Source organism: Panthera pardus, unplaced genomic scaffold (assembly GCF_024362965.1).
Source record: "Panthera pardus isolate Hobbes unplaced genomic scaffold, ASM2436296v1 HiC_scaffold_6, whole genome shotgun sequence".
Taxonomy (NCBI): Eukaryota; Metazoa; Chordata; class Mammalia; order Carnivora; family Felidae; genus Panthera; species Panthera pardus.
In genome coordinates this window covers 46,103,878-46,118,467 of record NW_026526991.1, presented here as the reverse complement: position 1 = coordinate 46,118,467, position 14,590 = coordinate 46,103,878, and the positions used below count along the sequence as shown (strand labels likewise).

Genomic DNA, 14,590 nt, shown 5'->3' with positions numbered 1-14,590 from the left:
GAACAAGCTTAAATGAGTTCTGTAAACTCTAATGTTAGATTTTATTTAACAAATACGTCTTGGTCTTTATCTAATATTTTTCTACACCCATTCATCATTCTGTTGTTCATGTGAAAAGTAAATGTCTATGGGTTAGCCCAACCCAATCCATCCTCCTTGAAGCTTTCTAAGTAGCAAATCTGATTACGTCAGTCCCTTATAATTTTGTTACCGTGGGATATGATTTGGTGCCGTCCACATTCAGACCCATCTCCCATCATTTACTGAAAGCAGCCTCTGCCTGCCACGCTCCAGCCATACCCAAGGCCTTGTAATTCTCTAAATGTGCCAGCATTGTCCTGCCAGGCTCTCTCCCTGGAAAGCCCATCACACCCTCACCCACACAGCCACCTTATTCCCTTCTGCTCCTAGTGTGAAAATTCTCTCCTCTACTCTTGCCCTCCTCTTCTTGGACCATTCACACTTGTAGCTAATAATTTGCGTGTCAGTCTTCCCTAATGTCTTAATGTCTATGTCTTTTAGCACAGTATCTGGCACACAGCACGTACTCAGTAAGAGTGAATGAATGAATGAGTGAATGAATAAATGGATGGATGAATAAATGAAATTTCTCAGGGTACCTCTAATCTAAGCTAAAAATAGTACTCTCTATAATCAAACTCTTTAAACAAAAGTTAAAGTTTCATCAATCTTGGCAAGTTCTTTTGACAGACAACGGGGATGGGAGATAATCCTCCCAAGTCTGAAGACTGAGTATTTTGATTTGTCTGGAGAACTCACCAAAAGAAGCATGCAGCGGCTTTCTTTCACGGCACCACAGCATCCCAGGAAACCCAGAATCATGATGACAGAACCCACAGCAATCAAGATATTCACTGAAACATAGGGGTTAGTGCTAGAATCCCCAGGGCTGAGAATCTGAAAATAAGAAAGGAAATTAATGACAGAAAATCCCTTTCTTTGGTGTTTTTCAACAAATATCCATTGAGTACTTAGTATGTGCCTGACCCTATTCTAAACCTTGAGATACTTCAGTGATCTAAACAAGCAAAAATCCTTGCCCTTGAGGAGCTTACAATCTATTGAGGTGTTACTTATCTGAATAACATTTCCAACTTCCATGTGGTATGGAAGAAATATAATAGGCTTTTAAAAGACCAATTATTTTTAAAAGCTTAGGACAAGTACTTTCACCCATGATGTGATCTTTGGTTTGCATGTTTTGTGTTTTATATGTAAGAGTAGCATTGTAAAGCATGCACTTTTATGCCAATTTAATTATCTAAATTAGAAAGGCAAATTTCTCAAACTACTGACAGACGCGACAATATGAATGAATTTCAAAAAACATTGGGGTGAGCTAAATAAGCTATATTCAAAACTGTACAATTCCATTTATATGACATCCAAGAACAGGTAACTCAGAAATCACAGCGGTGCTTGACTTCGAGCGAGGTAGGAAGGAAAGACGGAACTGACAGCAAAGGGATAGGAGTGAACATCTCTAGGTTTATAAAAATGCTTTGCATACTGACTGCAATGGTGATTACACAGGTCTATATATTTGCCAAGACAAACAAAAACATTTAAACTAAGAAAATAGGGTCGCCTGGGTGGCATCTGACTCTTGATTTTGGCTCAGGTCATCATCTCACAGTTCATGAGTTCGAGTCCCACTTTGGGCTCCACAGCTGACAGCACAGAGCCTGCTTGGGATTCTCTCTATCCCCCTCTCTTTCTCTCTGCTGTTCGCACACTTGTGCACTCTCTCTTTCTCTCTCTCTCTCTCTCTCTCAAAATAAATCAATCAACTTTTTTAAAAAGTTTGAAAAAAAACTAAGAAAATAAGTATGGTTCTTGATATTCCATATAATTCTATCTCCTTGTTCCCAGAAAGTATAGTCTGTAGAGTCTTCCAGAAACTCTTTATTTTGCCTGTTAAGTAATGGGATATTGAAGAAAACATCCTAGAGCTCTTTATGTTGGCTTGGGCTACCCATCTTCTGTAATTCAGTTCTTCTCTCCAGCAACACACATACTGTCCTTCATCACCTTCATCATACCCTGCCTCAATCTACCACTTGTCCTCTAGATATATCACAATCAAAAAGTGAAGCCTTGTGCCTGTGTTAGACATGAGTACTCCATGTGGCCCATCTGTCTTGTATGATCTCTATCTACTGGGCTATTTCCAAGTGGAACACTACTTGTTAGACTAACTCAGAGACTATGCCTCCTAGGATCTGCTGCACAGCATGTAAGTTAGCTCCCTTAACAGGAAATACAAAACAACAACAACAACAAAAAACAAAAACAGAAAACTACTGATAATGATGCATACATTTTTAAAGACTTTAAAAATCAACTCAGAGCCTAGAGGAAAGCTTCATTCAATCATCAGTGGAAAGTAATGCGTTGAAATTGTAAAAGCAGTAAAACAAAGATTTATATTCTAGTCAGGGTCCTTATATATAACTAAGTTTATTATTTATCCCTGGAATAGTCACCTAACCCTGCTGGGCCCCAGTTTCCCATTTATAAAGGAAATTGGGTCAGCCTCTGTGGTATCTAAGGCCTCTTTGTCTCTAAAAGTCTATGCTTACAGACAATGTTTCAACTTACAGATTTAGAAAGCTTGGTTATGTCCCAAAGACTTTTTTTTTCAGGTTTTTTATTTGTTTGATTTTTGTTTGCTTGCTCATATTGGAGCTAAGAAATCAGTTTTGTTAATAAACATGCATGACATCTGGGTCAAAATAGATAATGACAAGAAAAGGAAAGGAAAGGGAAGGGAAGGGAGGGGAAGAAAAGAAAAGAAAAGAAAAGAAAAGAAAAGAAAAGAAAAGAAAAGAAAGAAGGCCAGCATTAGGAAATCCACTCTACCCCCTCACCATCAAATACCCCTTCACTAGAATGTCGTGGCTGGTGCAGGCAAAACTTAAGGCTTCTGAGAGGAATAACTCACTGTCTGAGTTATCAGAACTCTGCTTAGATAGGCCAGATATAGAAATAACAGGTCAAATATCTACAAGTGTGATGGATGGTGCAACCAGCATTTATTCAGCAGGTAGTGAAGTACTTCCCTAAGACTGGTCTGGGCAGGGTGACCCCCTGCCAGGTACTACTGGCCAGAAAGCAGTGTGTTGGATGCCTGGAGGTCACTGTTTCAAGTCCAGCTACACAAGTGGCTATTCTTTTTCAGGCAAGAAATGGAAATCTGAGTTCAGCTGTTTGTTCCAGGAGAGGCACAGCAGAGTTTTAAAAGCTGTCTTGGATGAACAGTGTCTGTGTGTATTAGGACAAGGGGAGAATTTCTAATGGCTGAACCTTGATCTTTGGATTATAAGGGATCTCCTGGGACAAGAATGACTGTCCATAGGCTTTTTTCCCTGAGGAAAAACAAAGTGTCCTTATGAGAGAGACATTTTTAGCACAAAGAGATATGCTAGAGGTTGTGCACAAAGACCTCCCTGACATTCTTCCTTTCTGTGCTTACGCTCATGTTTTTCCTTCTAAAACTGTTGCCTTTGTTTTTCCACTGCTAAATTCGGTTTTTTGCAGTCTTGATTCTTTGTCACTGACTGCAGATAAAGACAAATCAAGCCAGTTTCACAGAAGTCAAGCTGGTTAATGATGTCCTGGCAGATAAGGGCTTTTATTCAGGGCGTGAGGCTGACAGAACGCAAGAGTAAAAATGTAACCGAAGATGCTGCCTAGCTCTAGTAATTCATTCGTGTCCCCGGATGTGGAGTCCCACCCTCTCAAGGACAGCAGTTTTTCTCTTAATACATTCAATGTGTGGAATTTCTTAACAGACTAAACACCAAATTTGTTTACCAGAAGCACTTGGGGGAAAGAAAATGTTCCCACATCAACCAGAAATAAAATAACATAAATAAAATACAGGCTGCACACATATCTTAAAAAGGCCAAAGCACCCTCTCAATAGGTGGCTGTTTAATCTCTGTGCTTAATTATGAGTTCCAAAGTCAGACATCCACTTCTAGATAGCAGAGATTCAGCGCATCTTCAAATACCCTTCTAGAGTTCAAACCCAGAGCCCAAGCCCACCAGGAAGCCACAGTTAACATTTACCAGTATAAAAAAAATACATCAAGTCTGGATGGACTAGGGTATTAACAACTAGTTGCTACACCTGTCTCCCACCCAATTTCTTCATCATGGGTAGGCACAGAATGAGGAAGCAGCTGTCACTGTGATTCCCTAGGTTCTCTAAGGGTAGAAAGCAAATTTTAAAAAGAGAAGACAGAGAATGAAGGAAGGGAGGAGGGGAGGGAGGAAAGGAAGGGGCAGAAAAGTCACCCAGTTTAGGAAAGGAATCAGAACAGATGTTAATTTGTTTTCAATCTTTCTTACAACGAGGCTGTCTCCAAAGGCATTCAGCTTAATCATGATGTAATAAGTTTTTACAGAGAATACATTACTTTAATTGCTGGCTTAATATATCTTAATGATTATCAACTAAGAATCAAAATTCCTCTTACAGAGAGAAATTTTATTTGGGCAAATAAATACCTTGAAAGGGCGCTAGCAGTAGAAGATGTGATCCTGAATACTGGCAAGAGCCCAGACAACAAAGAACAAGGGGACTACGGTGCATACGGTTAAGAACAATAATTGAGGAATTTTGTGAGGGTTGGGTGGAGGGAGTGCTCCTGAGAAGAAGGGAGAGAGGAAAATGGGAGCAGGAGAGCCAGGAAACAATGCCAGGTATTATGCCGGGTAAAACCAAGAGAACGGCCCTACACGCCCTCCCCTTTTCTCCCACACACTCTCTTTCCACCTTCACAAATGTGTGCGTGGTATGGAACAGAAACAGCACACGTGCAGTCGAAAGACTGGAGCCAAAATTGACTCTATGAACTAAGCTTCCTCCAGACCCGTGGAGATCTTGGTAAGAGCTTTGCCACAGGGCGTGGAATGGTGCATGGTGAAGGAAAGAGGCTCGTGCTAATCTTATTTAGAGAGCAAGAAGCTCGACACCCCCAGCCAGCTGCTGAGTCACACTAGTGTGACCAGCTTCTTACTGCTATAAGGAGTTACCCTCAATGCCAGTTGATGCAGGAATTGCCAACCATCGTGGTACCTTGTTGCCTTTAAAACACAGATCCAGATTCTTCTTCTCCAAGAGAACTTCTCACCTTCTTTACTTTTGGACCAGCCTCCCACCTTGGGATCAGCCAAATGATTGTCAATACCTCGTATCGCAAATTTGTTCTTGGTGTGGAGGAATGGTAGTCTGTACCCTCCAGCTACACTTCAGCCTGGCCTATGCAAATAACAAAGGAGGCTGATTTCCATTTTGGCCCCTTCAACCCCCACTTTCATGGCAATCTCCCTATCTTTGGCATAACACCTCTCCCTTCTCCAGAAGGCTTGATCCATGCCTAGCAAAGTGCCAGGCACACAGTGAGTGAGTGATCTTGATTAATTAAACTGAATTTTTAAATGATAAAATCACATACCAGCACAAATGACTACATGAGGCAATTAAGGAATATGCTACAGAAATATTTACATTATTATTGTCATTACTCTCATCATAAGAGGAATAAACTGTTTTGGAAACAGAGAAGCTTATTTACCTCTTGACCGTCTTTGCTTACTCGTACCCAAATCGCTATTGCCAGGATCACGATGCCACATAGCTGTAGAAAGGAAAAAAAAAAAATGTTAGACAACCAAGGCAAACTGCAACTCTGATTGAACACACTCCCAGCCTTCCGGTTACGATGGTTTATCATTAATTATATATTACCACCTAAAAGAAAATCTGGTATATTCATGTGCAGGTAATTGCTAAAATGTTCTGCTGTGATTGGTAAATTTGATAAGAATAATTCTTTTTCCTGCCCATGATCCATTCATGGGTCTACAGACAAGAAATCATCACCACTACAGGGGAGGGGAAAAATGATTTTTTCATGTTTCAACTCGAACTCTGTTTTCGCTAGATTGTAATACACAAAAGATAAGTCACAACAGCTTAAAGGAAAAATATCCTTACTAGAGCCCTGGGCTTGTTTCTAAGAAGCTGTCTTGAACGAAAAAGGAAGAAAATAACTAATCATCAAACATTCCTTCAAGATTCAAGAAGCAAGAAATCAGGATAGACAGGGAACAGTAGTACATCTGACAAAATCTGCAGGTAAACAACAAGGGTTTACAACACTTTTTGTACCCAAATAAACTCTTTTAAAAACAAGCACTTTTAGGTTGTAAAGCTTACCCAGAGAGGAAGAACAACGAGCGACAGTACTTAAACTCTTAAATGCATTTAATGACTTTACCAGATTATTTAATTTGGACCAAAGCCAACACATAAAATGTGAAACACATTTTACTTTTGTGTAAAGAAAACCCTTGTCTTTCAGGGTTTGGTTTGCTTTTGTTTCGTTTCAGATATATATGTTGCAGCCTCGAAAAAAAAAAAAAATCAAAGATCTATTATCAAATAGAGATGTTGAGAACAAGCTTGGTAACATAACAGACACAGCAGGCCTCGCAAGACTTTCTAGACTATTCCAGCCGTATGGTGCTCTGACAGAGAAATGCCCGAGTCCTCTGAAGCCCGGTGACCTTGTAGTATCATTGCTTTTGTGCATGGTTGAGCCATATGCTTGGAATGTCAAAACAGCAGTTTCACTTTTTTTGTAATGTTTATTTAATCTTGAAGGACAAAGAGACAGAGCATGAGTAGAGGAGGGGCAGAGAAAGAGAGAGACACAGAATCTGAAGCAGGCTCCAGGCTCCCAGCTATCAGCACAGAGTCCAACATGGGGCTTGAACTCATGAGCTATGAGATCATGACTTGAGCTGAAGTCAGACACTTAACCGACTGAGCCACCCAGGTGCCCCCAACAATCTCACTTTTAATGGCGTCTCATGAAGCCTGCCGTGGAAATAGAGTCAAAGCCTTTGTTTGGGAATAGGACATACCATGAGCAGCTGAATAAGGGCAGAATATCTGTGTTCACTAAAAGATCTCAGAAAACATCATCTGAGTTCAAACCCTTCCTTTCAGGTAAAGAAGCTAGAACCCTGTGAGATAACAGTCACATCCTGAAAATCTGGCACCGCTCCTCATCCAATCCCGCCCGTCTATGTGCTCCAAGTGTTACAAAATAACAAACGCAGTGGAAAACCAAAGCTCTTTCTCAAATCGCCAAGTAACCTATACAATTTAATGATCTTGTAGGCACACACTCGCACACACTATAAAATACAAACCACTGAAAAGACAGCTTTAGAGCCTGAAAACCCTCATTTTTTTCCTCCTGTTTTCCACTAAATCCTAATTTCCCTTGCAGATGGAGATAAATGCTCATTTTACCTGTTCTGTGTTAATAAGTAAGTCTATAAAAATTTATGTTGAATGACAATGAGACCCTCTGAGGTTTTCAGTAATCTACAGCAGTTGGATTTTTGTTATTCAATTTGTTCATTGATATTTTCTTTCTTTTATGAATCTCAAGCAGATTTACACTGATTGCCTTAATAGTTGGCCTGGCTTTTAGCTTAACTGAAAATAGTATTAATTATCCAAATAGGTATTATAGTTATTATCGTTATCTGATATTTATTTATGAGACTATCAATGAGAAAATTGTAGGAGGTCCTAGAGACTAAGACTGTGGTTTTTTTTAAACTCTTAACTTTTTTGCTTGTTTCTGTGTGACTTTTTAGTTTACTTTTTCAATGCTTTTAGATCTCAAATCATTGAGAAATCTTATGAAATCAGCTCTATTTGCTCGTCAAATGATAACTTTTAGTCTTCTCAGTCACCAAAAGTCACCTGTAACATTCATTAACTTTAAAAGAAAGGTGTATCAAAATGAGACACTATTACATGCCCACTGAAATGGCCAAAATCTGAAACGCTGACAACCCCAAATGCTGGCAAAAATGTGAAGCGACAACAGGAACCCTCCCATTCGTTGCTGGTGGAAATGCAAAATGTCACAGCCACCCTCAAAAACGGCTTGGCAGTTTCTTACCAAACTAAACATGCTCTTACTATATGATCCAGCAATCATGCTCCTGGGTATTTATCCACAAAAAAACCTGCACAAGGATATTTACAGCAGCATTGTTCACCCTTGCTGAAGCTTAGAAGCAGCCAAAATGTCTTCTAGTAGGTGAACAAATGAATAAATAATCTGTGGTACATCCAGACAAGAAAGCATTATTCAGACTTAAACAATATAAGCTGTCACATCATGAAGAGACATGGAAGAAGCTTAAAAGCATGTTACTAAGTAAAAGAAGCCAATCCGAAAAGGCTACATACTGCATGATTTGGACTATATGACTCTCTGAAAAAGGCAAAACTATGGAGACAGTTAAAAGATTGGGGGTTGCTGGTGGTGGGCAGGGGGGACAGAATGCAGAGCTAGAGCACAGATGATTTTTAAGGCAACAAAAATACTCTATAAAACATTATAGTTATGGATACATATCAAGGCCGTTATACATTTGTTCAAACTCATAGAGTGTATAAAACCAAGAGAGAAAGAACCCTAATGAAAACTATGATCTTTGGATGGTTATGATGTGTCAATGGCGGCTCATCAATTATAACGGATGTTTACTGCTCTGGTGAGTGACACTAATAACAAGTTAGGCTATGCATGTGTGAGGGTAGGGTATATGGGAAATTTTTGTACCTTCCTCTCCATTTGGCTGTAAACCTAAAACTGCTCTAAAAAATTGAGTATTTTTTTAATGTGTATTTTTATTTTTCTAAGAGAAAGAGCAAAAAGAGAGAAGGAGACAGAGAATCTGAAGCAGGCTCCAGGCTTCGAGCTGTCAGCACAGAGCCCAATACAGGGCTCAAATTCATGAACTGAACGGTCAGATCATGACCTGAGCTGAAGTTGGATGCTTAACCAACTGAACGACCCAGGCAGCCTCCCAAAATTAAGGTTTTTTTCCTAAAGAAAGAACATCCAATTATTTCAGGAGTCAAGAGTATTTTGCCCAATTTCAATCTTTACAATTAGATCAGTTTTCTTAGAAATCTTGAAGTCGGACAAACTATCATTTCCATTCCTATCTCTCTATTTTTTCTTCAAACTTCCTCTTAAAAACAGAAGAAACAAATGTTGAGAACACGCCATTCTCATCTTTTTGAAGATATTGGCATGTAAAACTTAGTCTTAAAGATATAAAATTAATAAATTTTATGCTGACTGACTTTAAAAGTAAATTGATTTTCTGTAAAGAATAATCATTCCAGGGGCGCCTGGGTAGCTCAGGTCATGATCTCACAGTGTGTGAAGTTGAGTGCCAAGTCCAGCTCTACACTGAAGTGCAGAGGCTGCTTGGGATTCTCGGTCTCCCTCTCTCTCTGCCCCTCCCCCATTCTCTCTCTCTCTCTCTCCCTCTCAAAATACACTTTTTAAAAAAAAAAAAAAAGAATAATCATTCTAGAGTCATGGTTGATATTAACCTATGTTATCCCAGTTGTTAAAGACTGGCTATCATAATGGTTCTTTGAGCCTTTTTCCAGTTTGGCTTTGGGCGTTTGTCTCCAGCCTTCTTATGTTGTTTAAATAACTGAGAGTATAAATCAAGAAATAAGTATCCAGCTCTGTCCTACTTTCTGTTGATCAGGTTGTAAAGGAAATGAGTAGATATTTTGGGCCTCTGAGCCCAAAGTAGACGTGGCAGAACAGGCCTCCTTCCCCCCAGTGCCCACCTTCTGGCTTCTCTTTGAAGGAAGATCATTGTGGTTGCTACTCAGCTCTCATAAGACCTCTTTCTTTTTATGGAATTAGGCTGCATTTTGTCTGAGCCAGCATTCTAAAAAATTAGGTAATAATTTTGATGTTTGCTTTTGAGCATGCTATGGACTGAATTATATCCCCCCAAATTTACATATTAAAGCCCTACCCTACAGTTTGACTGTATTTTGAGATAGGACTTTATGAGGTTAATTACTGTTTAATGGGGTTCTAATCTGACATTACTGGTGACCTCATAACAAGAGGAAGAGACTTCTGTGTCTCTGTCTCTGTGTCTTTCACTTTCTCTCTGCATTGATGCATGGAGGAAAAACAATGCAAGGACACAGCAAGAAGGCAGCCATCTGCAAGCCAGGAAAAGAGCTCTCACCAGAAATCAAATTGGTTGGCACCTTGATCTTGGACTTCTAACCTCCAAGATGGCGAGAAAATAAATTTCTGTTGTTTAACCCACCAAGCCTGTGGTATTTTGTTATGGCAATCCAAGCAGACTGAGACAGGAAAGAAGCTGAAAACTACAAAGTGGTAGGAAGAAAAATGGAAGCACCATCTAGATCAAGGATAAATGGCATAGAACAAGCTGATTTGTCCTCTTCTCTGATAGTGTGTCTGCCAATCATCCCTACTCCTTCCTCTCAATTCTATCTTTTTTTAAAGTTTATTTATTTATTTGGGGGTGGGGGGCGGAAGGCAGAGAGAGAGAGAGAGAAAACAAAGCCAAGCAGGCTCTGTGCTGTTAGCACGGAGCCTGACACAAGGCTTGATCTCATCAGCCGTGAGATCATGACCTGAGCTGAAACCAAGAGGCAGACTCTCAACCAACTCAGCCACCTAGATGCCCCTCAATTCTATCTTTGGATTTTATCACATTGTATTTGAAGAGTGTTGCACATGGAGGGAAGTGCATAGCACTATGCTATGAGGAAGCATGGATTGTGAGCTACATCATTATTGGTCCAGAATGGATACATTTTAGATAAGCTTAGGGGAAAGCTTCCTAAAAGTTTATGAAAGAATAAGAACACACCTAAATGGATAGCCTGGAAAACTACAAGATTTGTCTTTATGGTAATCCCAGAACACTAGACACCATGATTACAGGTGGTGAGAATCCCAACAGCCCTAACATTTTAGGACAGTACTAACATTTTAGGAAAGTTGTTAATTTTCAAGTTTCTTCTTCTCTTCAACATTTATTTAAAAGTCTAGTTTCATTGCATCGTGGTAAGATAATGCAGAGTGTGCAACTGTTGCTTATGTGAATTTTTTATATTAAATTATTTGTTTTCCATTTATTGTATCCTCTTCTCCAGGAATACAAATTGCCCTGGTTTTCCATTCTCTGTTCTACCATCTTCTTCTACCTCATTTATCTCTTTTTGATTTTCCTCTGGGAGAGCTTCTCAATTTGGGATTCTATATCACTGTATCCATTTCATGTAGTTTCTGGAGTGGATTTTAATTCTATCATTGCATATCGGGTTTACATGAACCATTTCTTTATTGTATCCATTTTCCTTTCCTTCCCATTCTATGCTTTTCCGGCTCACTTTTTTCTTCTCTCATGGTCTCTCTCCTCTCTTTCACAGGGAGTTATTATTTTCTGGCATTGCATTGTGGAGACCGATTTCAGGATCCTTCTTCCACGATGCTGGAGTGTTTCAGGGATGTGTGCTTGTCCTCTAAGGTTTCAGAGGGACATTCCCTGTCACTTGTTCCTCAGTCCTTTTACTGGGACTTGGGCTAGATTTTCCTTTATTCATCCTTGAATAAGATGAGACCTTGTCTGCTGTATTATTCATTGAGAGTAGGGTCTGCCCTTTGCCTCACTCTCTAACAACGTGGGTCATGGTAATTCTCAGACTTCCTGTTGGAGGAGAGGTCACTCTACATTCTCTCCACAGCCATGGCCTAATGCAGCTCTGATTTACTGACACGGCCTCCTGCCACTCACACACTGCTTTTCTGCTCTAAACCAGTGGAGTCAATTAAAAACTTCAATTCTTAGCAGGCTCTGCCTTCATGGTTTTTCTATCTTCAGCCCCAAATGACTGGTATTTATTGTAACAATGAGTATTAAGTACACAGCAAAGTGTCTCTGTAGTCGCATTCATGGGTATCTTCTAAACCTAGTAAGTAAGCCAAACACCCAGTACAACTGCTGCAAATTCTAATTTCAAATAGCTCTAAATGTAGGGGAAAGAAATCAAACACATTCCTTTCTGACATAAGTAGGGTCTGGGTGAACGTGCTTCGGGTTATCTTTGCTGCATGAAAGCACACAATCACTAAAATTTACATAACTTCAAAATAGGTAAAGAGAGATGTTCAGCATTTGATTAGCACCCGAATGTTTCTGAATCATAAAACAGATGCAAATTCAGGGATGTTTTTATCGCTTTGTGTCAGAAGTACAACTGCCATGGCAGTAACACCTGCAGACCTGAACATACGTTTGCAGGCCCCCCCCCCCCCCCCCCGGGGGGCAAGGACACAAATCACAGACGGTCCACAGACCACAGGTCTCTATATTGAGAAGTTAGAATTCACAGTAATAAACATATAGAAAATGTTTCCTAGCTTCAACCTTGACAAGTGTGCCCACGTAATGACCTGGAAGATGAGGTTTGATTTAGAATTCTCTGACTCCTCAGAATCTGCTACCAGCAGCTGGTGGCCTGGGGAGAGCCAGCCCCGCCCAGGCCCTCACTTCCGGTTCCGTCCTGAATGAACTCTGAGAGACATGATAGCAATGAGTGTGGATACCTCAGTGCAAGCCAGCTCTGTTACAACCTGCTCCCCTTCTGCCAAACAGCCCCCCCTTGATCGCTTCAGGAGAAGGGCCTGTGCAGACTCTGGAAACAGGTTTGGAGCCATTTGGGAAGGGAAAGTTGGGGTCCCAAATCCCCAAAGTGGAGCCCAGGCTCAGAGTGAGCATAGTTCTGTAGCCCCACAGATCCCTTGCCCCATGAGGCGAGAAGAGGACCAGAGTAGGGCTAAAATAATATTTAAGTTTTAAAAGCCAATTAGGTATAAAATGTTACCATACCAGATTCTAATACTTAAAATGAAAAAGCAATATAATGGTTGGAATTGAGGAAAATTGCATTAATTGAACTATTATTGCATGACAGTCCTTGGTTATAGGCTTTCAGAAAGTATCTTATTTAATCTTCACAATTAACTCTGCTGGATAAAATTATCATCCTCATTTTACAAATACAGAGACTGGGGCACAGAAAAGTCAAGGGACATGTTCCAGGCCACAGAGCAATATAGAGTGAATTCAGGATTTGTATCTCAAGTCGGCTTACAAAAATATGCTCTTTCCATTCTCCTAATTTGTAATAGAAGAATTTCTGCCTTCATCATAATTCTTGCCATCTTATTTCCTCCTCTGTTTCAAACTCCAACATTGGAATTGATTTATCACTACACAGAGTACTTTCATATTTTTGTCTCATAAAAATGTCTATACAACATTGGTCGAAATGTCCATTTCTTGGACATTTCTTTTGCGTTGTTCTGAGTTCTTTCCTATGCATTAACTCAATCAATGACTTTCCCAGCAACGCCATGAAGTAGATACTACTATGATCCCCAGTTTTAAAGATGAAGAACTTTAAAGCACAGAGAAATTAACTAATTTCCCCTAGGTCACACAGCTAGTGATGAAGGAGCTGAGGTTCAGTCTGGACTCTCAACCACTGGGCTTCCATGTTGTAATTCTACACTGGGCTTCTGTCATTGTTGTAATTCTACACTGATGGCACAGTGTCAGAAAGCCACTGTATATAAAAAGTTCACACATTCTAGCCACAGTCAAGTCTTTATCATGGGAGATTTCAACAACTGACAGGATGTAATATAATTGGGCCTGATTGTTTGTTTGTTTGTTTGTTTGTTTCTTTCTTTCTTTCTTTCTTTCTTTCTTTGGGAGAGAGAGAACACAGGAGTGAGGGAGAGAGGCATAGACAGGAGACAGAGAGTAGTAAGCAGGCTCCACACTCAGCACAGAGTCCAACTTGGGGCTCAATCCCAAGACCCTGAGATCATGACCTGAGCTGAAATCAAGAGTCAGAAGCTCAAGTAACTGAGCCACCCAGGGGCCCCTGGGCCTGATTTTTTAAGGTTCCCCTATCTCAGTTATGTCTGCCTTAACTCTCTTCATTGCTCTCAGCACAGCCAGCCAAGAGACCCAGGCACCACATAAAATACAATGAGGAATATCAAAATTCTGGTTCCTGGACTCTCTCCAAGTTCTGACTTCCTTCTGCTCTCTTCACACTGCTTCACGCACTGGCTTCCTGCAGTTGCTGATACATTTGGTTTTTACAACCTGGCTTCTCCTTCTCCCCTTACCTCATTTGGGATTGGTAATGTGGCTTCACTCTGCTTCCCTGCACACAGGGCTGGCGTCTCTATAGCTCTCTACTTCTGGCAGGAGTTCCACTGCATCCCTGGGCTAACAGCTGTGTCCCGTGTTTTTCTGGGCAACTACCATATCCGAGCCTCCACCATATGCCCCAGCATCTACCATATTCCCTCTCAGATATCTGAGAGGAGCACAAGAAAATTGGGGCGTCTCATCTGTTCACACACAAGACTTGGAGAAATAGACTTTGAACCTGGAATTTATCCATTCTCTATGGCACCTTCCATTCACTGTAACTTACATCAAATGTTAGCATCAGTGATGAAGAATGATTTTTTCTTCTGACAAATGAAATTCTGACAATTTGAATTGTCAAATTCTGACAAATGAAAATTGCTGCCTATTTATGTGACATATCTCAAGTTCTGTCACAAAAGAAACTGGTATG

At 40.3% G+C, this 14,590-nt stretch overlaps 1 protein-coding gene across 1 annotated transcript in view; it reads right to left on the bottom strand.

Moving 5' to 3' along the window:
• The window catches only part of TSPAN8 (tetraspanin 8), a 31,596-nt gene that overhangs the window by 13,036 nt on the left and 3,970 nt on the right, over positions 1–14,590 (bottom strand). Inside the window, exons 2-3 of the mRNA XM_019455102.2 lie at positions 5,607–5,669; positions 781–918 (exon numbers count right to left, since the gene is read on the bottom strand). Of these exons, the coding sequence (XP_019310647.1) occupies positions 781–918; positions 5,607–5,669 (201 nt within the window). The remainder of the gene's footprint in view (positions 1–780; positions 919–5,606; positions 5,670–14,590) is intronic.